Raw genomic sequence first — 24,101 nt, 5'->3', positions numbered from 1 at the left:
CCGCGCGCACGCGCAGTGCGGCCGCGTTTGTCGCAATGGCTCCGCGCGGAAGGATACCCGAGTGACAACGCCTCCCGTGCGGCGCTCTCCCCGCCCTCCCTCCCGCCTGAGGGGCGCTGGGCGGAAGGAGACGGAGGCGGTTCCTGCGGGATCCTTCCGCGGCGCCGCGCGCGGACTCTTTGGCGCGGGGAGCTAGGTCCGGCGGCCGCCATTCGGCTCGCCGCCGCCGCCAGCGCCATTTCGGGAGCCGCCGCCTCACCGCGCCGCTCGCGCCGAGGGCAGCCCGGGCCCGCTCCGCCCGCCCCGGCCCGCCGCGACCGCGTCCCCCCCCACCCCCGCCGCCTCCGCCAGCGCCTCGCCGCCCGCCCGCCGCCATGGCGACCTCCGTGGGGAACGTGGCGGACAGCACAGGTACGGGCCGCGCTCGGGGTCGCCCCGCCGGGCCGGGCTCTGCCCTCACCGGGCGCCGCCGGGGGCCCTCCGCCGCCGGGGGCCGCGCCTGCCTCGGCCGGAACGCGGCGCTCCCTGCCCGCGGGGGCCGCTCCCGGCGGAACTTTCCAGAAGCGGCCGCCTCGCCGCGGCGGTTCCCGGCCGGCCCCCGCCGCCTTTGTGCCCGGCTCGGCCCGGCGGGGGCGGCCCGGGCTGGGCAGCCGCGGGGGGGCTCCTCGGGTGCTGCTGATCGCGGCGGGGAGCAGGGCGGCGTGACCCGCACCGAGCCGCTCCGCCGGGGGCTGCGGGCCGGGCACCTGCGGGCCCCACGCGTGCTCCTGCTGCCGGAGCTGCCCTGCCCGCGAGGGGAGCGAGCTCGCTTTCTCCCCCGCACAACAAAATATATATGCGTATATATACATGTGTGTGTTTTCTTGGTGAAAGGGAAGCGCGGCTTCACCCTCCGGATTTTTAGGGTCTCCTCTGAGCAGAAGGGAAGGAAGAGCGTGAAAATCTGAGACAATGCCTCAGGAAAAACGTGAGGGGGGGGGGGGGGGAACAGGATGTGTGGGGCGAGACGGGGGAGCGGAGTGAGGAGAGGAGAGGGCAGCGGGGCGGCGGCTGGGGCGGACGGACGGCCCAGGGGAGGCCGAGCGCTGCGGTACGGTGCTACCTCGGCCGGGACCGCTCCTCCGGACAGCGAGGCCGCAGCGTCTGGGAGCCCCGAGCTCCTGGAGGAGCTGAGAAGGACGAGCGCCGGCCCGGCGCTGTCACCTGCTCCTCGTCACCCGCACCTGCTGCTCTGCCTGCCTCCAGCTTTCGTCGAACTGCGAGGCTGAGCAGGAGTTAAGCGCTCAGCTGGTTGTTTGTGGGGGGAGAAAAGGGCTCGTGTGGGTTCGTGGCGCTTCTGTGCGGGTGTTTAATCTGCTTGCGTTCTCTACAGCTTGCAGGGGAGGTTGTGGCACGCACCGGGCTTTGCCAAGGTCATAGTCAAAGCGCGTAGTGCAGGCTAGCACAGGTGCAGGAATTCATGCGAGTACGTCTTGATAAGGGATTTTTCTGCCTGTGGCTCCTTGCTGCTGTTGCTTTCTTTAGAAATGGGTTTGGTGAGCGGCCACATTATGGGTTCGTTGGGTAGCGTGACTTCTGTTCTGCAGCAGTGTAATTGGAAGTTCGGCTCATTTGGAACGTTGGGATTACAGCTGTCTGCTTCCCAGCACCGACTGTGCTTCTCGAGGGGATTTCTGCTAAAATGTTTACTTGGAGGTAGATGACTGGGTATTTTATGCCGAGGGATTGACTCGCTTTATCTCTGCTCAGGGGAGCAAGCGGGGATTGTTTTGGGAAGATATTGATAAATGAGAGAAAATTTCAGTGCCCTCATTTTGTCACTTTAGCTAGGGATTGTTATTCCCCAGTGCTGTTACATTAAATACAGGATTTCGGCAGCGTCCTTTCTCTGTTGCCTGAGGAGTTGCAACTTCAGTTTCGCTCCATGCTTGAGCAGGCCAGGTGTCCTGTTCAGGTAGCAGCTGGAAGTTTCTCCCCAAGTGTTCACGAGACTCCCAGTCTAAACCTCTATGGATTTTATTATTTTATTTTCTTTTTTTTTGCTTTAGCACTGAAATTTAATCCCACTATTGGTACTTAAAGGAGAAATTACTCCTGCCCGTGGGCCACGTGCTTCCCCTGTCCAGCCTCGCCGTGTCTGTGCTGTGAGCAGCGCCTGAAGCGCACTGAGCCTGTGTGGCTGCTGCCGCAGGAGGGAGCAGGAGCAGCACGGCTGTGCGCTGGGCTTCTGCTGTCAGCCGCCTGCGGCCTTCGCAGTGCTGCTGTCGCTTCCACGCTCAGTAACAGTTACGTCCGTCCGTTGCCCCGAAGGTTAACCAGGCACTGAAGTCCGCTTTTCCCTTAGTCTGCGGTTCAGAAAGCTGTGAAGCAGGGTCCTAGAAAACAGGGGTTAACCTGTTTGCAGGCGCTTGGTTAGTAATGTCTCAAGTAGCTGACAGTCAGTAGTTTTGATGGTTCCAGCTTAAAATGAACCTTTAGTTTATAGCACAGAGACAATATTATCTGGAAAAACAACTTCAGTTGGGTCACGTCAATTTTTTTATTCTCAAAACCAGATAGCGCTAAAAGAAAATCATGAAAATAGTGGAAATAATTGCCATCGACCCCGACCGAGCTCATAAAACGAACGCTAGATAACAACTCTGAACCTAATGTCTTTGTGATTGTTTTGCCATCTTTAAAAATTCTCGTAAAATAGTTTCAGAAGATTCTTGTAGTATGTAACTGCAAAATTGTGCACTCAGATATTGAGGTATTTGCTTTTATTTGGTAGGATTTATTTGTTTCATTGCATCAGAAATGCAGAACTCCCCAGGTGCAGGTGGGAAGTATTGAGGAAACGGAATTAAGTGACTGCAGAGTACTGGAAATGCTGGACTTCAGAAGGAAAAATGAGAAATACTTGCAGTAATAAAAGCTTTTAATAGCAAGAATAAGTGGTATAAAGGCAGAAATTGAAGGCACTTTCTAGGATGAACAGTTGAGGGTTTTTTTCCTAGCTGCAGTTGTCTGTATTCTAATACAGAGCTGCCTTTGTAAGACAGTTAACTCGCTTTTCACAGAGAAGGTTGCTGTAACTAAAATGTGGTGTTTTATTGAAGTACTTTGTTCTTCATGAATGTATCTTAAATATTAAAAACGTTTTGTCCCTCCCATTCCAGCTAAGCCTCCCGAAGTAGGAACTGCTTTCCTGTACCCTCTCCTTCTTGCGGTTCCTTCTGTAAGCCAACAGCGTAACCACTGAAGCTTGTGTTTGTCTCTCATCTGATACCGTTCTCAGGCCAGCACTTTATTCGGTGGAGGAATTGTTATTTGTTGTAGATAACCCAGGCAGCATAGAGGTTTAAAGGAATGTTGTGCATTACGCATTTTTCTTTAAGGGCTTTTACACGATACCGATCTACTGGCATAGCAAAACTTCCTTTTGTTCAAGTCCTTTGAAGTCTTTGTCTGCTGTCCTTCGTTTTCCTGTTAATTTTTCAGAACTTTCAATGTTATAAAGCACTAGATTTACAGTCTTGGGGGGAGGGTAAGGAAATTCATTGTTCTGTTGCTGACGCTGCTACTGTTATGAACCAAAGTAAAATCTTAGGTCAGGAATATCTTCAAATATTTTTCAGGTTCATGGAGAGCGGTCGATTGCTGTCTTGTAATAGCTGTGAATATTTGTGTTTCCAGATACTAACTGATGAAGTCACGCGCTTGTACACACAATGTTAGAAATACCATAGCAGTAGGTGGGAGCCTGAAGATCTGAGAGCTCAAACTGTCGCTTGCTGTAGTGTTTATGTAACTTCAGACATCTTCATCCTTTAGTTCTAAACACCTTTTTTTTTTCACATTTGTTTTGTTTTTTTTTGTTTTCTTTCTTTGGTTTTGTTTCCATTATCTAACTTTTTGTTTTCCCCCCTTAAATGTTTTGGTGATTCTCCAGAACCAACGAAACGTATGCTTTCCTTCCAAGGGTTAGCGGAGTTGGCTCATCGTGAATATCAGGCAGGAGACTTTGAAGCAGCAGAGAGACACTGCATGCAGCTTTGGAGACAAGAGCCTGATAATACTGGTGTGCTTTTATTACTATCATCTATTCACTTCCAGTGCCGCAGATTGGACAGGTAGGAGAACTGAGGGGTTCTGTCAAGTTTTCTTTTGAGTTTGTGCCTGCAATAGTATTGAGCGCAGCTGAAAAAATACTCATCTAACATTGGCTTTATCTCTGAATGCAAATACTGACTAACTTCATGGTAGCCGTAAGGACTCGTCAAAAGTAACGTGTTTTTTGAATTCTTCAGGGTAAGAGGAATACAAATGGGAATTGCTAGCTTTGCAACAAACGACAGATCTTGCTGTTACTCTTGTTTTTTCGTATCGTACGCTTTAATATCAGAGTATCAGCCACACTTGTATGTACCAGAGTTATTTGCACAAGTAAACAAAAGTCTTTATGCCACTTGCAGTGTGGGGTTTGTTTATTTTTTTCTTAATTCTAAGACTGATTGTTTGCAGCAGAATGGCATTGCTTAGATAAGGATTCTGTCTTGTGAAGGTTGTCTCTGTGCTCTTTCTTCCTGCCTGTTGCTGATCTTGCATTTTGAAGTGTAACTGTTCTAGCTGTAAATCTGTGTGTGCTGGTGAAGGAAGTCAAAACTTGAAATCAGGATTTATTCTATATAGGTTTCTGGATGAGATTGTAATAACAATTCAGATAGGGGATAATAAAATGGAGGAGGACAGGACAGAGTTTTACTTCTGATCTGTCTGTTATATCCTGTTTCTTGAAAAGACTGTCAAGTGAAACATTGCCTAGAAAAGTAGCATACAACTGTTGGAAGGGGTGTAACAGAGTATCTGCAGTGCTTTCTCCAGCTGCATTGAGTTCAGGCTGGTGAGGAGGCTTGAAGCCTACCGATTGCAACTGACTTGTCTTTCTTCAATAGAATCTAAAACAGGAGTAGGAGAGAGGATAGTTGAAACTAGGAGAAGCTAAATCTGTAAATCCAGATTTGTTGGCTGTGGGTTTGGCTTGCTTAAGCATGAATGTTGACTGAATAATAAAGCAAACAGGCAAACACTGAAAGTCAGGTGTTTTGTTAACTTGTTTAATTTTTTCCAGGTCTGCTCACTTCAGCACTTTGGCTATTAAACAGAATCCGCTGTTGGCCGAAGCCTACTCGAATCTGGGCAATGTGTACAAGGAACGTGGACAGCTACAAGAAGCTATCGAACATTACAGACATGCACTACGCCTCAAACCAGACTTCATTGATGGATATATTAATCTGGCTGCCGCGCTGGTAGCCGCAGGAGATATGGAAGGAGCAGTACAGGCATATGTGTCTGCCCTTCAGTACAACCCTGTAAGTAGCACGTTTTACTTTGCTGCTGTGTCACTTTTATGTCTATAAGTGACTGCTATAAAATCATCTGCTGTTCAGATTTGGGGTTATAACTCGTTTAAAACTAATTTTTTAGTAAAAATTATGTTAGAGTGCTATCTTCTGATTATTTTGCATTGTGCAAATGGTCTATGTAGTGCTGTGCAGCATGATGAAGGTGTCTGCTTGCAATTGTGTCACGAGTGCCTGTTTTGTCAAAAATCTTTAAAATGCAGCACTGGTCCGGTGTGTGCATCCTTTTTCCTTTGCAAAAGCAAATGCAAAACCAGTCCAACAAGAGCTTGGAATCTTTTGCTGTGTTCTTCAGCCTATGTGAACTTGTCAAATTCACCTTAAGCAGTGTGACTAGTAGAATGTGCATCGGTTAGGAGTACTGCAAGATGGTTTTTATTACAAAAGTTGAGTTTTACTTAGGTTAGAAACTTTCTTTGTTAATGTTGACACAGCTGTTCTCATTCTCTGTGGTCTTACAATAGACTGCAACTGGAGTATCCAGCAGTATATGCTGTGGCTACAAATGAAAGAAAAAGAGCAAGTGGCTTATGGATTCATGGGGAAAAACAGGGGTAAAACTGTTGAGAATGCAGGAAGCAAGGTCATTATATATAATTTGAGATCTAGGTAAAAGCCATAATGGTAACTGTGTAATTTAAGAATACAGGTTAATAGTAGTGCTTTTTTTTTTTAAAAAAAAAAAAAAAAAAAAAAAAACACGCACCCCCCCCCCCCCCAAAAAAAAAACCACAAACAAACAAAAAAAAACCAGCAATGATTAAAAAAGGCTTCAAATACTTTTATGTGGTAAAAAAACTTAAGTTGCTTTTAGGGTCACTTGAACTTTCTGTTCTTTCATATCTCCGTACAAACAGAAATTGTATGAACTGGTTCCTAATTTCTTTTTTTCTTATTGTTGTATTTTTACAGTATAGCCAACAGATCTGACTGATTTTAGTAATGTTAGGTCATGAAAAAATATTTTGAGTTTGTAATGTATTTACTGGGAATTTACACTGAGCTGTAGAGAACTGGGGAGTTCCATTGCAGGGCCTATGTGAAGACCATGGGGACATCGGTGAAGTCCCGAAGCTGACGGTGTGACTTTGATTTTTTCAGGACTTGTACTGTGTTCGTAGTGACCTGGGGAACCTGCTCAAAGCCCTGGGTCGCTTGGAAGAAGCCAAGGTAGGTGTTGAGTAGAATACATGTAAACGCCAGTGTTTTGAAAACTTGAACTTTGCACCAAGTCTTCAAATCTGCGTTGATCTACAGACAGTCTGAGAAACTGCTGAAAACTGAAGGCACTGAAACACCCCAGAGTAGTTGCAGGGCAAGATATGGCATGTCCATGTTTAAAAGTTGATTTAAGTCAAGAAATGGAACATTACCAAGCCTTTCTGCTGAACTAGACTATCTGATACCATTCTGAAGTATTGGGCAGGGGCTCCACCATGCTCTTATGTGGAAATAAGTAACAGTCCTTCAAATCTGAGGCTTGCCTGCTGGTGCCAAGCAGAGAGCCTGTGGTTAGCTCGAGATCCCTGTACGATGCAGGTGCTATTGAAAATGCTGCTCTTCTAAAGTCCTTTGTGGCTTGTAAGTGGAGAAGAAACTTATCCAAATGTTACCTTGTAATATTGGCTTTTAAAGATTTTTATTCTTTTTAACTTTTCCCTTCCCTTGATAGTGGAAGAAAGGCTAGTAAATGATCAATAGCTGCAGTATGCGAACCCCCGAATAACTTTTCTTTATGTCTTCCCTTCTCCCCTCCCTAAAATAAAGAAATCAGAAGGACAAAGCTGGTTTGTTTGGAAATGAACTGATCGAAAGAAAACTTGCTGTAGTGGAAAGGTGGCTTCTAGCAGTCTTGTGTTTCCTAAACTGAGAATTTGAACACCAAGATGAGTTTAAAATTCTTGGCATGTTAAAACTTGGATTGCACAAAGAAATTGTCTTGTTACAAGCCACCTTACGCGTCCGCGCTGCAGGGGTGAGGAGTGTGGAGAGATCAGAAACACTCTGGACTCCACGTCTGTCGCTCCAAGCCCCACGCGCATGCTAAAAAGTGGAGTGTATGAACAGCGTAGCTGTCTGTTTGGCTGCAGCACCATCGGGGAGGGTTAGGGTCTTTGTGGGGTAAGGGGCGCGTAGTTTTCAAAGTTCATTGTTTTTTTGGATTTCTCCTAACAACTTGGATGCGCGTACCATCCTAGGACAGCGTAATCGATTTGGTCAGATCCAGGTTGAAAATGTTTCGTAGTAGCGCTAACAGTTTGAACAGTCTTTGAGACACTTGGTTCTCAGCCCACCAAGCGGACAGCTAACATGAATTGCACTTCACTGCAGCTTTAGTGTGACTGGTATAGGCCAAGACACTGCGCCTGCCTTAGGTTGCTGACTTCTTTGTTTCAGAGCTCTGGAGACACCTAGTTTGAAAGTGTTATTCCGTTTTGTGAGAACTTAATAAACGAGGAAAAACATCTTGAGTAAATTGCAATGTGTTTCTTTGGTTATCAGTCCATTTGAAAGATCAAGCCAGCAAGTTCCTTACAGTTTGAACTAAAATTTAATTTCTTTGTAGATACTTCAGAGCCTTTCTTCCAAAAAAAAAAAAAGTCCCTGCTGTATGCAATTGCCCTGATTAACCCTCTCCCTTCTGCATGTCTCCCTTGTTACAGACAGATTGTCCTCATTCCCATGTGTTAAGACATATCCAAAAAAATTGCAATTGCTTTGTTGAACTTTTACTAATGATCTTGTTTTATTTTCTCTCTTGTTTTTGGTTTTTCACCACTGATATTGTATTTAGAAGGTTTCAGGTGGGTGAAACCTCCTATTCCATGCGTAAGGTGCCTCGCTGAAGGGAGCTCGAGGCCTGGATCTAGGGCAGACACACACCTCCTCCTCCTCTTCCAGCAAGGAACGCACCGAAAAGTCACATGATGAGAAATATGGTAACGGGTTTGTAACTGCCACAGCAAAACCATTTGCCTCCATGCCTGAATCTTCTGTCTTGTGGCTTCAGAAACAGCTTAAAATATTTAATTACAAGCAAGTAATGTAAGAATGTTTTATACTAGTAGCCACAAATTCTTTCAAAGAAATAAAGTAAAAGTAAATTAAAATATTTTTTTAAAGAAGTAATTGGAGATAGTTAATAGTAAAAGCTTCTAACTCTTCTGGTTGTTCATTTTTTTCCTTTTTTCTTCTTTGTTTGGATTGCAGCGTTCTGCTCTTCTGATGATGCGCTGTGATCCTGCAGTAGCGCAAAGGCTGCGCAGCGGTAACGCGCATTGCGTGCGATTAAGCCCTCGCGAACGGTTGACTGGATGATTAATCTCGGGTTGGGTGCCTGCCCAAGCTCCAGGCGCTGGCCTTTTGGACACAATTGGGTTGTAACGCTTTTAGACTCCAGACATCAAATTTAACGTGCAAGTTTTTGTGTGGGCCTGTCTGGTAGATTAATGATTCTGGTTGGCCGTTCGCTGCACCTAGGGCAATGAATATAGCAAAGCAGTTCGCAGCGATAGCGTGGCGCCGTGCTGGTTAGGATGCGCAGCGACTTCTCGCGCTTGCATTACAGGGACCTAAACCTTCATGCAATCCTGTCATTTGAGGTTTTGAAGCTGTAGCTGATGGAATGTCTTCGGAGAACCTGGGGTGGGGTGTGCCATCTCACTTAACAAGGACGACTAAAAGTGAAGATAAGCTACATCTTTTTCAGTAGCCTTTCTGATTTTCAGAGTGATTTCTATCCTGTTTAGGGTACGTCACAATTTAATAATTTTATTTCATAGCTAAGTAGTTTTTGCATAGCAGTTTTTTGTTTTTATGCACATCGAGAGAGGCAGATACTTCCTCTGAACTACATGAATTATTTTGAAGATGATTTCTGTGCTGACCTGGTGTCTAAAGGCATGTTAACTTGTTATCAGCATAACTGAAAAATGGTGGGCTTGCACCTGGGTTTTGGTTTGCGCTGGCGCAGGATCAACAGCAGTTTGCAGCGCATTAGTTTTGGCGCAAGCTAGCCTATACTGCAGGGTCACTTTTGGCTGGTTAGAGAAGGCATACTAACAATTGTTTTCTCTCATTTTTTTCTTTTTACAAATATTCCCCTTCCCTTGTATCTCTCTTCTTTAACTGTTCCAAGGCCTGTTACTTAAAAGCAATTGAGACTCAACCAAACTTTGCAGTGGCATGGAGTAATCTTGGCTGTGTTTTCAATGCCCAAGGAGAAATCTGGCTTGCAATTCATCACTTTGAAAAGGTAACTGTCTAAGCCAGTCAGCTTCGCTGCTAGATTTTAATGCACAGGCAATTAATTGTCTGCTTATGGATGAGTACTTTGGTAGGTGATAAAAATATTTTGATCAGCAGAATTTCTTATAATCCTGTTGACGTCCTGTGTTAATAATTTGTTTACTTCCTGATGTTTCAGACTGCCTGTATGCTACTAAAGAGATATGTTTAGAATTGCGCCTAAGGACTTCACACACATGTCAAAGATAAGAAATTCATTAAGTTGTTTTACAGTCCTTTACCGGAATAGAATTTTTACAAGTATAGTTTGGGAATAATGTTTTCTGTGTTGTTTTTTTTTTTTGTACGTAAAAAGGAGAAACAATTCCGCTTAAAACCATTTTTTTTGTAGCAGTTTTTATTTCAGGTGTCCTTAACTTTCCTATGAGTAACTGAGGAGAACAGTTTTAAGTGACGCTCATTCTTCTCCAGGATTGTTTTTCACCACTATTGTTTCAGACTTTTCTAGATCTTTGTCATTAGCTCTTACTCTAAATCGTTGTCTCATACCTTTTAGTTAGCATCTGAATTCGATTTGTATTCCTCTCAAGTCTCTAACATGACCTAAAACCAGATTTAAGATGCGGTGGACAGTTTCTTCCTGGTATTTTTGACTCGGATCTACAAAAGTAATTTTAACTCCTTGTTTTTGTTCCTGTATCTAGTAAATGATAATTAAAAAGTATTTTAATTTAGAAATAATGGTTCCCATGGGAAAGACTGTAAGAGTGTGGCTTTCCAAATACACATCTGTAGCTTATTACTGCAAAGTGAAAATGTTTTTTGTTAGTCAAATGGCTACGGTTCTTTTTCCCTATACACATGATGTATTTGCTTTCTTGCTCCTGTGCAATTGGCTCTATTTTTCCTTTAGGATCTCTTTCCTAAATTTTTAAAATAGGTCTCATTTTGCAGTAGATAAAGGACGTAGATCAGTTTTGTGGGTTTTTATTTTTAAGGTTTTTCTTCCCTAAAAATAAATTACAGCATAGCAAGAGTGGGCAGGAGACTTGAGTATGATCTACCTAACATGAAATAAATTTTTAACATTTTATTCTGCAGTAGTCACAACTGATGTCAGTTACTATCTATTCTAATACGCATGAATTTGGAGGGAACTAGGTCATGGCTTAGGTAAGCAAATGAACGATCTGAAGGTAGTATATTTTGTCCCTTCTTCAGATAAGTAACTTCAGTGTTCTATGATTGATTTGTATAACTTAAGTTTTCCTTACTAGGTTGTTGATAGTCTTAGATGCTTACAGATTAAGTTTGAGAGACTTTAAAAATAAATCATGTCTATACATATATAAACAAAAATTAACTTCAGGTATCATAGAGAAAGCTTTTGTGCTAATGCTCAAAACTTTAAAAATACTTCCAGGCTGTAACGCTTGACCCAAACTTTTTGGATGCTTATATCAATTTGGGAAATGTCCTGAAGGAAGCAAGGATATTTGACAGGTAAGCAGATAAGTAGAATCACTCTGTCAGTGGTGTACATATCATACGTATCATACATACCAAGATACAAATTAAGTTCCTGATGTAAAATCTCTTTGGGCAGACATAGTGAAAACGTGTGCCATGAGCTGAGAAAGTAAATGGCTTCGGAAAGCTGGATACTGGAACTAAAAATAAATAAATCATGTGGAATGTATCCCTTAGTTATTCTCCTGTACTTAATTCTCATTTTTAACATTTTACTACTGAAGGTGTAGACAAAAATAGATTTGAAATTAAGTCAGGAAAAGGGTGAGGAGAAGGTATGTGAGAAAGGCATGAAACTACCATTTTCATTATGTGTTTCTAGACCTCTGATCTACAGGTATATCTAAAGCTTCCCTTTATGTAGGACGAGCTAAAATGCTGAATTCCAGTTTAGCATCTGGCTGAATATTCTGTATTTGTTGTGTCCACGTTGTGTTACTGCATGTGGTTGTAGTAGTACATTTGCTGTCGTTTGGACTAACTTGTTTCGAGACCTCTAATCTGTTCAGTCAATCTTACTTTTGTTTCTGGAAGAAGATCCAGGCTGTGTTGTTTCCATGCAGTGTACAGCATTGCATCTGTTGATTTGGTTGTAATTTCTGGTAACTGTGGTTTGTAACAGGAGTAGCAGCCTGGGAAAAGCATGGCACCAGTTCCTTGGACTACTCCAGAAAAGCATTGTAAACACATGAAATTCTTGCTTTTCAAGTTCCTCTATAGATTAAATAATTGCAGAATATTTTTTGAATAAAACTTTAATTTTGCAAATGAAGAAAAGGTCTTGCACTGTCACAAATGTTCTAGTAATACAAGCCATATTAAAATAGTTCTGAACAGGAGTACTGCACATCTCTTCAGCTGAAGTCTGTTTCAGACAGTAGCTATCTCGTGTGGAGCAGTGAACGCTGATTATTAATGCAGTTTTGGAACTCAGGTTGTTTAACTGAAAAGAACAAAGTCTGTCTTCTAGCCTGCCAGTCATTACAAAATTGAGCATAGTTTTAAAATGTCATGCATAATAATGTGTTCCTTTATTGGCTTTTTGATTCAGGCAGTACTTCTGTGTTTCCAGTAACATCTTACAGAACAGGGGTGTGGGTTTTGTGTATGTGGTGGTATATATCCCTTGAAGGTTTTCTTTGTGTGTGTTTTTATGACAAGATAAATATGACTGCTGCTCTGTGGATGATTGTTTACCTTCTTTTTCTTGTTACAGAGCTGTAGCAGCTTACCTACGAGCCTTGAGTTTGAGTCCAAATCATGCAGTTGTGCACGGCAACCTTGCTTGTGTGTATTATGAGCAAGGACTGATAGACCTAGCAATAGACACCTACAGGAGGGCTATTGAACTACAACCCCACTTCCCTGATGCCTATTGTAACTTGGCCAATGCCTTGAAGGAGAAAGGCAGTGTAAGGAGTGCTTTTTTTTTTGCCTTACATTTTTTTTAAAGTTATTTAATATCCTCCAGGAAATATCCACCTTGAAACTGTTAAACTGATTGTATAATAACTTCTCAGAAACAGTGCTGTTACAAGAAATTTTACCGTATCAACAGTTCCTTTTTTATTCTTTTTTTTTTTTTTTTTCCTTTTCAAAGGTGGCTGAAGCAGAAGAATGCTACAATACAGCTCTTCGACTTTGTCCCACTCATGCAGATTCTCTCAACAATCTAGCAAACATCAAACGGGAGCAGGGGAACATCGAGGAAGCTGTCCGCCTTTACCGGAAGGCTCTTGAGGTACAGTTGAATGCTGCCAGGAGGTGGGGAATTAAAGCTGAGAACATGTAATATGACATACAGTTTTTAGGTGTTTTTTTTGTTTGTTTTTTTCCATCTCTTAATCATAAGCAGAGGAAATTCTGCTCAGAGACCTGAGTCCTAAAATGAAGAGTAAGAAATGCGCAGGAATTTCCTCTGTTATGGTAGAATTTGGGAATTTGAGAGACTGATTATGCTTTTATTTTTTTTTCCCCTCCAGGTGTTTCCAGAGTTTGCTGCTGCACATTCAAATTTAGCGAGTGTTCTGCAACAGCAAGGAAAGTTACAGGAAGCTCTGATGCATTACAAAGAGGCTATTAGGTAAATGGATACTACTTGTAATAGTCCCAGTGTTCCATAACAGGAAAGTGCCATAGACCTGTACAGGATGTGGCTTACAGTAGCATATTTAAATTCAGATAGTTGCTTTGCAAACACGAAAGCGTGGCTATGAGTATGTTTCCTGAATGGAGGAGAAGCTTTTATTCATAACATACGTTATCTTGATTTCTCAGAATCAGCCCCACATTTGCAGATGCTTATTCTAATATGGGAAATACTTTGAAGGAAATGCAGGATGTTCAAGGAGCTCTACAGTGCTATACCCGTGCCATTCAGATAAACCCAGCTTTTGCTGATGCCCATAGCAACCTGGCATCTATTCACAAGGTAACACATGTGAATGAATCACTCTTAGAATATGGTGGGGGCATTGTGGGTACTTACCCTGAATATGTTGGTATCTACTGACTCATTCCTTTGTCTTTACAGGATTCAGGGAATATACCAGAAGCCATTGCCTCCTACCGCACTGCTCTGAAACTGAAACCTGACTTCCCTGATGCCTACTGTAACTTAGCCCACTGTTTGCAGGTGAGAAGGGGGAGATATTGGATGTAATTCTCAAGATTCCTCTGTATCAAATACGAAGTTTGATCACCTTAACCAAAGACTACATAAGCGTAGTGAAAGAGTAAACAAGTCTTAAATTAGAAGACTGTAGTTATCAACAGTAATTACTGAAGGTTTTGCTTCCATTTTTGGGAGAAGCATTGGTCTCGGCTTCTTGAATTAATCTTTTTTAATTTTACCTTTTCTAGATCGTCTGTGACTGGACAGATTATGATGAAAGAATGAAGAAGCTGGTTAGCATTGTGGCTGATCAGCTGGAGAAAAACAGACTGCCTTCCGTCCACCCTCATCACAGCATGCTGTATCCCCTTTCTCACAGTTTTAGGAAGGCTATTGCTGAGAGACATGGAAATCTGTGCTTGGATAAGGTATGAGGTTTTATAAAGCCCTGTTGTGACTGTTCTTATCAAAAATCTGATACTCACATGGTTAGTATTAGCCTTTGTAAGGCTTACTAGTCACTGACCTGTGGAGATGCAGAGTGAGTAAATGATTCTTTCCCTAACAGTAAAATAGATCCAGGCAGCTGTGTGGTAGTATTTCCTGAAATCTGCACCTGTCCAGCATCAATACTACTTGGTACATGACCTTGCCTCATATGTTCCTTGCTGGAACGTGCAAGCTTTGTGTTTGCTTGGCTCTGGGATTTCCAAATGCACTCACCTCCGTGGTGGCAGCAGTGTTCCAGGATGGATGTATCTCAATAGGAAGTATTAGATTTTTCATTTTTTATTCTGCTCTGGGGTACTTTGTGTACAGTAACGTATTTTCTTCCAAAGTTTCATTCACTAAAGGTGTCTTCTTTTCTTTTAATGACTTAACTGTGCTATTTCCACGAAACTGCACAGCATCTCAAGCTGCCTAGAGTGTCGTTGCAGTTGATGGCAAATTCTTTGACTAAAATAACGTAGCTTGTTTTCCCTTTGAATCAGAGGGTCACAGCTGTTGGCAGTTGTGAATGTTGAAACAGACTACGTGAGCAGGTTGCCAGTTATAATTGAAAATGCTCTGTCAGCCAGTGGAAGGGTCTAGTTAGCATGAGAAATGTATGGATATGAAACTTTTAGAAGATAACATGTGCCTTTAAACTGGCTTGAATTTAGGGTCTCTGCGGCCTTGTAATCTTGCCGATGATAGTGGTTACAAGCTGATGCCTGGGGAAGACGGTGAGCATAGCAGAAAGCTTGCTGTGATGTTTCACAGGAACACTGTTCTGGTTACAAGTGGTTTGTAGTTCAAGAGCTATGTGATAGTCGTGGTGTGGCATCATTATGTTTAATAATCAGGGATGGAATACTTCAGAATATGCAGGGGATAGAAAGGCAGAAATGTTAATAATTTTCGGCAGTCATGTCTGTCTTTATTTGTCTAAACGTAGGCACATGACATCTTGTAACCCAGTTTGTGAAAATTGCACTTGGCTGCAGTGGAATATATGTAATGCAGGTTTGAAATAGCAGATGCTCATAGCCCACTTAAATGCTGGATAAGGCTAATTCTAAAAAATCATGTGTTTTTTTTGGTCTATGTTTAGCATTTGGGTTTCGATCCTGAGTTTATAAACATTTGTGTTACATTTTCTTGACAGATTAATGTTCTTCACAAGCCGCCATATGAGCATCCGAAGGATCTGAAGGCCAGTGAAGGTCGACTTCGTATTGGCTATGTGAGCTCTGATTTCGGAAACCATCCAACATCACACCTAATGCAGTCAATCCCAGGCATGCATAACCCAGACAAATTTGAGGTAAAAATCTAAATGCTGAAGCTTTTAAAATACAGCTGTAATAGGCACTTTCTTTTCCTTGGTGCAGGCAGATAAATTAGGGAAGGGCAAATCTTCTGTTGCTAGTATGTGTTGGTTAGTGATCTTTATTTTTATGGGATGGGAGAGTTCTGCAGCCTAAGAATTCTTCTTTTTACCAGTACAATGTGTTATTTAGATGGTAGGAATTACCTGTCCTTAGAATTACTGCAGGTAGGATTCAAAGACTATGGGAAAATATTTTTTTTTCTTTTTATTTAAGCTTCATCTACTGTTCTTTTAATAGATGTGTTTCAACATCAGGCTGCTGCCTTGTTACTTCAGACTTACAGACACGCATCCATTTTGTGTTTACTCTGCATTGCAGAGTGAACACAAAACAAGCCCTTTACAAGCCTTATTTTTTCTCTTCTTCTTTTCCCTCTCCCCTGTGTCCTCTCTACTTTTTCCTGGTCACGCAGTCCTTGTAGTCTGAGATCCTTGTGATGAAGCCGCATGCTTGATTTATCAGAAGTGTCACTATGAAGCAGTTTTCTTTCATGAAACAATCAAATTAGCGGTCTGAGTTACCTATGGGGTGGAGGGAGTGTACCACTTCCCCTTCAATTAGCCTGAGAGCAGCCTTTCTTGTTCTAGATTTATAAAGCTCTGCAGACCTTAATTTAAATAATAAAAATTAATCTGCTGTCTTACTAAAACCATGCTTTTGTCCTTCAAGGTAACCAGTTCTCTGCATGTTGGTTCTGTTTTGTCTATAGCTTATCTGTGCTCAATTAGCTAAAGAGTTAAGATTAAAGATTTTACATTTCTCGGATACATTTGCAGTTTCTTAAATGGAGAGGACTAGTCACTTTTTAAAGAATCTGTTAGAAAGCTTTCCCACGACTTATCTGTTCAAACTGAGTCATAATTACGTGATTCTCACTGGTTACAAATTCAAAGGTGTCTTGTAAAAGGCATTTTTACAGAATTAAACACTCAAATTCATTTGTTAAAATTGCTTAACTCGGCATTGATGAGAACTTTTTATCTTTGTTTATGCAAGATGTAGTGCATTATACTTGTCCCAGAACTAGGTAGATCTGGGGCCTGGTGCTAATGTGTTCAATGTCCTTTTTTCTTTACTTCTTTCTCAACCAGTAACTGCCACACAAATATAATGTAGTTCGTCTGGAACTAGATACAATTTTACTTATGTAATTAAAAATTACAATACCATATATTTATAGCAAAATTATTTTGTTGCGAAATAACTTTGCAATAGGAGCTTTATAGTAAAGGTATAAATTATTGCAGGTACTCAATTTGTGGTGCCTTCTCTTCTAGGTATTCTGTTATGCCCTGAGTCCTGATGATGGTACAAACTTCCGTGTAAAAGTGATGGCTGAAGCAAATCACTTCATTGACTTATCTCAGGTGAGCTTTCTTAGCAAACCAGAAGGAAGAGAGATCAGCCTACAGGTTAAGATTTTCGCAGCAAGGACTTCTTGAATTAGGCCGACGATAATTTTAAGAATTTGGGGGTTTGTAGATGTATTGGTGTTATGCCTAACCTGGGATACAGTGGCTGTTGTGTCACCTCTGTGATACTATTAAAAATTAATATTAAAACAATATTGAGTAGCTTTTACATTAGGTCTTAAGATAATGGTCATACCTGAATGTCATGGATAAATCAAGACACCACAGCTGCAAATATATTTAAGCTTGCTTAAGGTTACTTTACCCAAGTGAAGTGGGGTAGAGGCTTGCTTGGTGGAGGGATTTTTTTCCCCCTGTATCAAAAGCTTGTATCTGTTTTTTTTGTTTTTTTTAATTTTTTGTGAAAAATGTGGTAGGGACTTCAGTATACACAGAAGGTGTTACATTACCTCAAGATAACTGACAAGAACCTAAAGCAACTTGGGATTTGTGTATATGGAATAATATATATAAATTAGATGATAGATAAAACCTGTACGTAGTTTTTAAATGCTTCATGTTGTTCAGGATCTGCTCTCATAAGTAAAAATGTTAAACTGATGTTAGCAGAACCATTTTTTGAGATGGGTTTGGCAGAGCTGAGATTTTCCTGTTGTTTTTGTCTATAGCAAAATCATGTTTTGCCTTGTTACAACAGTTTTGGTGTTGTTTTTTTTTAGAATGAGTTGAGGATTTACACCTCTGTAAAACCAAGAGTGACAAAAATTACGTCTCACCAAATTACGCATTTGACATTTGTCCGTTGGTACACCAATGACTAATTGCATTTGTTACTGAAAGCACAAATAAGTTTTATTTATTTATTTTTCAGATACCATGTAATGGAAAAGCAGCAGATCGCATCCATCAGGATGGGATACACATTCTCATTAACATGAATGGCTACACTAAAGGAGCCCGAAATGAATTATTTGCTTTGAGACCAGCACCTATTCAGGTAACTAAGTTGAAGAGGACTGTATCTCCAAAAAAAAACCAAACACCAGTTCTTAGTAGGAGGAGTGTCTCTCTCTCTCTTTTTTTTTTCTTCCTTCATTTCTCTCCTCTCTGGCAGAGTGGAAAAAAAAATGAAAGCTCATGTTCGATCACTGTCAGAGATCTGGGGACTCTCAAGTGTGTAATATGCAAGTACAATTTAGAACAGGTCAGACAGAAGCTTTGTTAATTGTGATCACAGTGAGCGAATATTCAGACAGCATCTACCCCTTCTGTTTCCTTGTTCTCTACAAAGTGAATGCAGAAATGCAACCTTTATATTCTTTCCTCACTTTTTTTTCCCTGAAAAATGTTAATATTTTGATGTCAAGTTGAATGTTAATGTTGAATCAAATGTTAACAAGGCCAGGTATTCATCCCTCCCAGGTGTTACGGGATGGACTTCAGGATGGTCTCCTTAAGTAGCTTGCTAATCACCACAGTTCCAAAAAGGATTCAAATACTGAATGTGACAATACCGAGAGATGTCTCTTGGGAGTATAAAGGAGTAAGAGGGGAGTTGGGAGTCAATCACAGACTGTTAGTTTTCTAGTTGAAAGAAGTGTTCTTTTAGTTAGGATAAAATTCTTAGCTAGACCTCTTGAATATTAATAATTTGAATATCACGTTATTAAAGGAGAGGGACTTTTTGAGGATTAGCAGATGTGAGACAAATAGGATTGTTTCTGTTGAAGCGCTGTAATTTTTTCTTCCCCGTGCTTCACGTGCAGTTTACTGTGTCCTGAAAGAGAGCTCTAATTCTGTAAGGTTCCTGTTTACTGCTTTCTTGTATTGGTGAAAACAAGGAAAAGACTGAAGTCTTGCTTTTTTGTTTGTTTTCTTTAGGCAATGTGGTTAGGGTATCCTGGAACCAGTGGGGCATTGTTCATGGATTACATCATTACGGATAAAGAAACTTCTCCAGTTGAGGTGGCTGAGCAGTATTCAGAGAAACTAGCTTACATGCCAAACACTTTCTTTATTGGAGACCATGCCAACATGTTTCCCCATCTGAAGGTATGTAGGAAAGTAGAGAGGGCAAGAAAAGCTGGTGTTGATAGCTGTTGTTTTCCATCAGCTGTTGTGATAAAAATGACTCTTAGTACATATTTGGTAAGGGATCTTGTAACTGTTGGGGTTTTATTTGTTTTTTTTTTTTTGTTTTCAACAGAAAAAAGCGGTCATTGATTTCAAGTCCAATGGTCACATTTATGATAACAGAATTGTTTTGAATGGTATTGACTTGAAGGCTTTCCTTGACAGCCTCCCTGATGTCAAGATTGTTAAGGTGAGAGCGATGCCTTTGTGTGTTCTATATTAGATACTGAAGCTATTACTTTCTCTGATACTTACGGGATTTCTCATAGATGAAGTGTCCTGATAGTGGAGACAATGCAGACAGCAATGCTGCCCTCAGTATGCCAGTCATTCCTATGAATACAATTGCGGAAGCTGTGATTGAGATGATTAATCGTGGACAAATTCAGATAACTATCAATGGATTCAACATTAGTAATGGACTAGCAACTACTCAGGTGAGGCACTTGAAGACATTCCTCTTGGTTTTATAATACATATGCGTATTTTAACATAACAAGGAACAAAAACCTCCAAGCAAATGCCTGTCTTCTGTCATGTCGATTTGTTTAGTTCTCATACTGAAGGAAAGTCCAGATGTGTTGTAAGCCACAGATGTTCTGGAAGATGGTCTTTGCCCAAAGATAGAGGGGTTATGTCAACAGGTATCTGAAGTTCAAAGAAATTTAATTTTGTTGCACAGAAAAGATTGTCAGTTATTTAGAATTTGAAGGCAAGATGTGATCATTCCCTTCAGCTTAAAGGATGTTTACAAGCTGTTGTTCAGTTTTCTTTTTCCTATCAAAAGATTTTGTTAGTTATACAGGCCAAGTTCTTTCACTGTATTTCAACAATGCTTATTCAGCTTCTTTTTATATCGTTCTCAACTATGCACTATGCCACCATCTCTGTGCTTACAGCTCCTGGGATTTGAGTGAGAGTGACAGTTGTTATTTTTGTTCAAAATTTCTTCCCTTGTAGAGCAGTTCTTCCTTTTTTTAAAAAAAAAAAACAACAAATGTTGACATTGACATTTCCTTCAGTTTAGTCTTTTGGTACAGGAAGGAATGAGCTATAGGCTTCCTAGTGCAGTCACAAGTGTTCTATATAAGCATACAGCTGAAATGTGACTCCTTCTATGTTTTTGTGGTAAAATGCACCTTTCATCCATCCTGGCTAATCAGAACTAAGTCAGAAGGAGTTGGTTGTTTCCCTGTCAGTAAGTTCCTTACAGTCTCACAGTTAGATACATGCCTGCATCTTTTATCTTGTCTTTTTGCTATCTGTTCTATTGTGCCTATTGTCTTTTATTCAAATCAAAACAAAAAATCTTTTGCTTCTTAAATACTGTTTTCTTCTTCTTCCTTGAAGTCTTAATTTCATTTTTAGTCTCAAGGCAGTGAAGGGACCTTAAGGAGGGGAAGAGTCCATGTGTAATGCCTCTTTATGTGCTGGTTCTTTCCAATTACTTGGAATTTCAGAGAGACATAGCCAGGGCGTGAAAATGCCAAGCGTTTTATTCCTTGGTGGTTGCAACATCATGACAGTCACAAGCATGTTACATGTACCAGTTAAATTCTTGTTCTGGGTAAGTAGACAATTTTGTTTTCATAGAAGAAGCCAAAGACATGCTTTAAGTTAATGATGCCAACACGTTGCACTGTGCCTCAGGAACATTCCGTAGAGCATAAGCTTGTTTCTTGTGATTTCAGTGTTCAAGTAGCTTTTTTTTCCCCATTTAGATTAACAACAAAGCAGCAACTGGAGAAGAAGTTCCACGAACTATAATTGTTACTACCCGTTCTCAATATGGCTTGCCAGAGGATGCTGTTGTATACTGCAACTTTAATCAGCTGTATAAGATTGACCCTTCCACTTTACAGATGTGGGCTAACGTAAGTGTCTGTGTGTCTGATATGGAGACTGAGGTTGGACCTCTGGAACACAGCAGTTCTACTGTTTAAATCAAGAGAAATGTCATGCAAGTTAAAAGTTCAACTGTTCTGTGGAAAATACTGACCTTGAGCCATTTGAATCCTTACAATGCTCATATTACAGGGCTTGGCATTAATAGGATATAGGTTTGTTTTTTTTTTAAAGTTTAAAGATTTAAAATCACATCTGTGCTTCTAGTCAGTGAGAATTAAATCTTGGACAGCTTAAATGTGCTGGTACTCCATTGAGAAATAAGCTTAGTCTTTTCTAGCCTGCACGCTTAAGTTATAGCTGGTCTTGACAATTGCTATATTGATAGATTTGAGCGTGTAAGTACATTGCAGAGTTCTTTGAGGGGTATTATTTTATATTCCAGAGTGTGAGCCTATGAATAAATGGTATCACCAATTTCGAGACTTACTCTTTAAGTACTATTTTGTGAAGTATTGCTCAGAGTTGCTGTATCTTGCAGCAGTATTCAGAATAGAATATCATTCCACTACGAACTGTAATCTGTTTTTTCCTTGCTCTATTATCTCAGAAGATTCAAATATTGAATGATTGTGTCTTTTGCTTCGTCTTGATACATGGCAGTTTATTGCCATTACCCAGAAAAAGAAACGTTTCTGACAGAACTGTTTGTATTTTCTTCTTGGTTATTTTTACAGATCCTAAAAAGAGTTCCAAACAGTGTGCTGTGGCTGCTACGTTTCCCAGCTGTAGGAGAACCCAATATTCAGCAGTATGCACAAAACTTGGGTCTTTCCCAAAACCGAATCATCTTTTCTCCTGTTGCTCCCAAAGAAGAACATGTGAGGAGAGGGCAATTGGCTGATGTTTGTCTAGACACTCCGCTTTGCAACGGGCACACAACTGGGATGGATGTACTGTGGGCTGGGACTCCTATGGTCACTATGCCAGGTAACGTGATGGGGAACCTAGACAGAGCAGGTAAATTTGATGATGATTTATGCCGTAACAATAACAGCTAGCTGGCTTAATGGATTTTCTTACTTCCTCTTGTGGAGGCAGAAGGAAAGTAACTTCATACTTGGTAGTGTGTTACTTGATAAGCTGATTCCTGTCATCTTTTTTGTTTGTTTTTACAGGTGAAACGCTTGCGTCCCGAGTTGCTGCCTCCCAGCTTACTTGTCTTGGCTGTCTTGAGCTCATTGCAAAAAGTAGGCAGGAATATGAAGATATTGCTGTGAAACTGGGAACTGATCTGGAATAGTAAGTGAACTTGTACCATGTAACGTGGTAACATCAGGAATATAAAGCGCTGTTGTTGGGCACAGCGCTGAGCCTTATTAATAATCTTGCAGGTACTTTAAAATAAGAAGGCAATTCTCATCTAGAGGTCTCTTGTTGTGCAGTTAACTCTGCTTCTGCTGTTACAGTAAATTCAATAGTGCTCCAATTAGGCTGAGTAACAGTGCTGCCTACTCTGAAGAAATTGCTCAAGTGCAGGCTCTTACCTGTTAAAAAGTGCAAGAGTTCACTTATTGTTCTTTTTAAATTGAAGATCAGGCAGTCTGAAGATTAGTCAGTTTGTCATTTAAAGTTAAAACTGTGCAGTAAAAAGTTCCTGCAGTATAGATAATGCGACAAGTTAATCTATTAATGTCGCAGCTCTTTTGAAGTGGTAATGCCAGTATGTATCAGAGGCAATTAGGGGATGAAACGGCGGTATGAACTTGGTGGGAGTTGGAGAGTAGGTATTTTTGAAACAGTTGTACTGGCAGTTCTGGGTTTGCTGAAATAGATATAAAAATAGTGTTTGAAACTGCTCATGACTGGCTTTAACTCTTTTTGTAGCCTGAAAAAAATACGTGGCAAAGTCTGGAAGCAGAGAATATCCAGTCCTTTGTTCAACACCAAGCAGTACACAATGGACCTGGAGCGACTTTATCTTCAGATGTGGGATCACTATGCTGCCGGCAACAAACCAGACCACATGATTAAGCCAGTAGAGGCCAGTGAATCTGCATGAAGAGACTGTCCGTACACCCACCCAGAACTCTCCAGGAACTGAGCCTCTCAAACACTTCTGCAGAGATGATGAGCTAAAAACTGTGCATTTCTACTTAATCTGCCTGGTACTCTGTGGCTGAAGTGATACATGATGGTGATTAGAGCACAGCCAGACTTACTTCTTGCATGATAGGGAAAGACTCTATAGAGCCTGGGATCCTTTTATTCCATGAGGAATTTGAATGGGATTGAGCCGTGTACATGTGAACCTGTATGGATGAGAGATGTAGTGATTGGTGGGGAAGCTTGAACTGCCCAACCAGTTATGATTTCAGGGATTGATTCAATCTTCTGATGAATCTCTCCTCTTACGCGGATTGGGAATTGGAGCTTTTTAACATTTGATTTTGGGGTACTCCTGTTGGTATACGTGTGGTTCTCCCATGACAAGATTTCCAGCTAGCGAGTGTTGCTCCCTGCGTTAAATTCTAAACTGTGCGGACTGAAAGGGCATATTTGCTGGTGTAGTCTTTTTTTATAGGTTTTATAAACCACTTGAGCCTATATCAGCCTTTTAATGTTTGACCTCTGTTTTGGAGCTCTCTGTAATGTGTTGGTTTAGATAAGGACTTCGGGTTTTTTGTTTTGTTTTTAAGCTTCTCCAATAACTCAGCTAATTGGCTTCATGATGGCAGCTCCTGTTCTGTTTGAAAACCAAATTCGATTTAAAATTAATCCTCCCCACAAGTGTTTGAGGTAAACACAAACTGGTGCCAAATACAGATCTTTCAGGAATGATGTTTAATTATGTATAGAGGCGCAGTCCTAGGTACTGTAGCAAAGACTTTAAACAAAAAATAAAGCTTTGGTTTGCCAGTTTGACTGATTTGACCAGCGTTTTGCATTTTCTGCTACCCTTCCTGCGCTGCTGTCAGGAAAGTATCCTGGGTTTCTGGCCTTTTATGTTCATTTCTGCAGTTTTGTTGTGAATAATGCTGTTTATTTCAGCAGAAGTAATTCGAGGTAAGTATAG

At 41.2% G+C, this 24,101-nt stretch overlaps 1 protein-coding gene across 2 annotated transcripts; it reads left to right on the top strand.

The window, feature by feature from the left end:
• Positions 1-254: 254 nt before the first annotated feature.
• Positions 255-23,954, top strand: OGT (O-linked N-acetylglucosamine (GlcNAc) transferase). 2 transcript variants are annotated; one of them, XM_048077948.2, is made up of 22 exons: positions 255-411; positions 3,965-4,115; positions 5,114-5,357; positions 6,510-6,578; positions 9,547-9,663; positions 11,080-11,159; positions 12,403-12,598; positions 12,787-12,927; positions 13,169-13,269; positions 13,464-13,617; positions 13,720-13,821; positions 14,049-14,228; positions 15,449-15,607; positions 16,952-17,041; positions 17,919-18,044; positions 18,929-19,099; positions 19,254-19,370; positions 19,450-19,617; positions 20,902-21,054; positions 21,763-22,015; positions 22,204-22,327; positions 22,913-23,954. In XM_048077948.2, the coding sequence occupies exons 1-22, from the start codon at positions 375-377 to the stop codon at positions 23,085-23,087; spliced, it is 3,108 nt and encodes a 1,035-aa protein (XP_047933905.1). In that variant the 5' UTR covers positions 255-374; the 3' UTR covers positions 23,088-23,954. The 2 variants fall into 2 exon arrangements, with proteins under 2 accessions (XP_047933905.1, XP_047933897.1); XM_048077940.2 differs by having other exon boundaries at positions 290-411; positions 3,935-4,115.
• The last annotated feature ends 147 nt before the right edge of the window (positions 23,955-24,101 follow it).

The sequence above is a fragment of the Anser cygnoides genome, chromosome 13, assembly GCF_040182565.1.
Source record: "Anser cygnoides isolate HZ-2024a breed goose chromosome 13, Taihu_goose_T2T_genome, whole genome shotgun sequence".
NCBI classification, from domain to species: Eukaryota; Metazoa; Chordata; class Aves; order Anseriformes; family Anatidae; genus Anser; species Anser cygnoides.
This window is presented reverse-complemented; position numbering and strand designations above follow the sequence as displayed.

Coding starts and splice junctions, on each gene's coding strand:
- OGT (XM_048077940.2), top strand. CDS start 375: ATGGCGACCTCCGTGGGGAACGTGGCGGACAGCACAG. Junction 9,664..11,079: donor CAATTCATCACTTTGAAAAG/GTAACTGTCTAA, acceptor AAATACTTCCAG/GCTGTAACGCTTGACCCAAA. Junction 17,042..17,918: donor ACTTCATTGACTTATCTCAG/GTGAGCTTTCTT, acceptor TTTATTTTTCAG/ATACCATGTAATGGAAAAGC.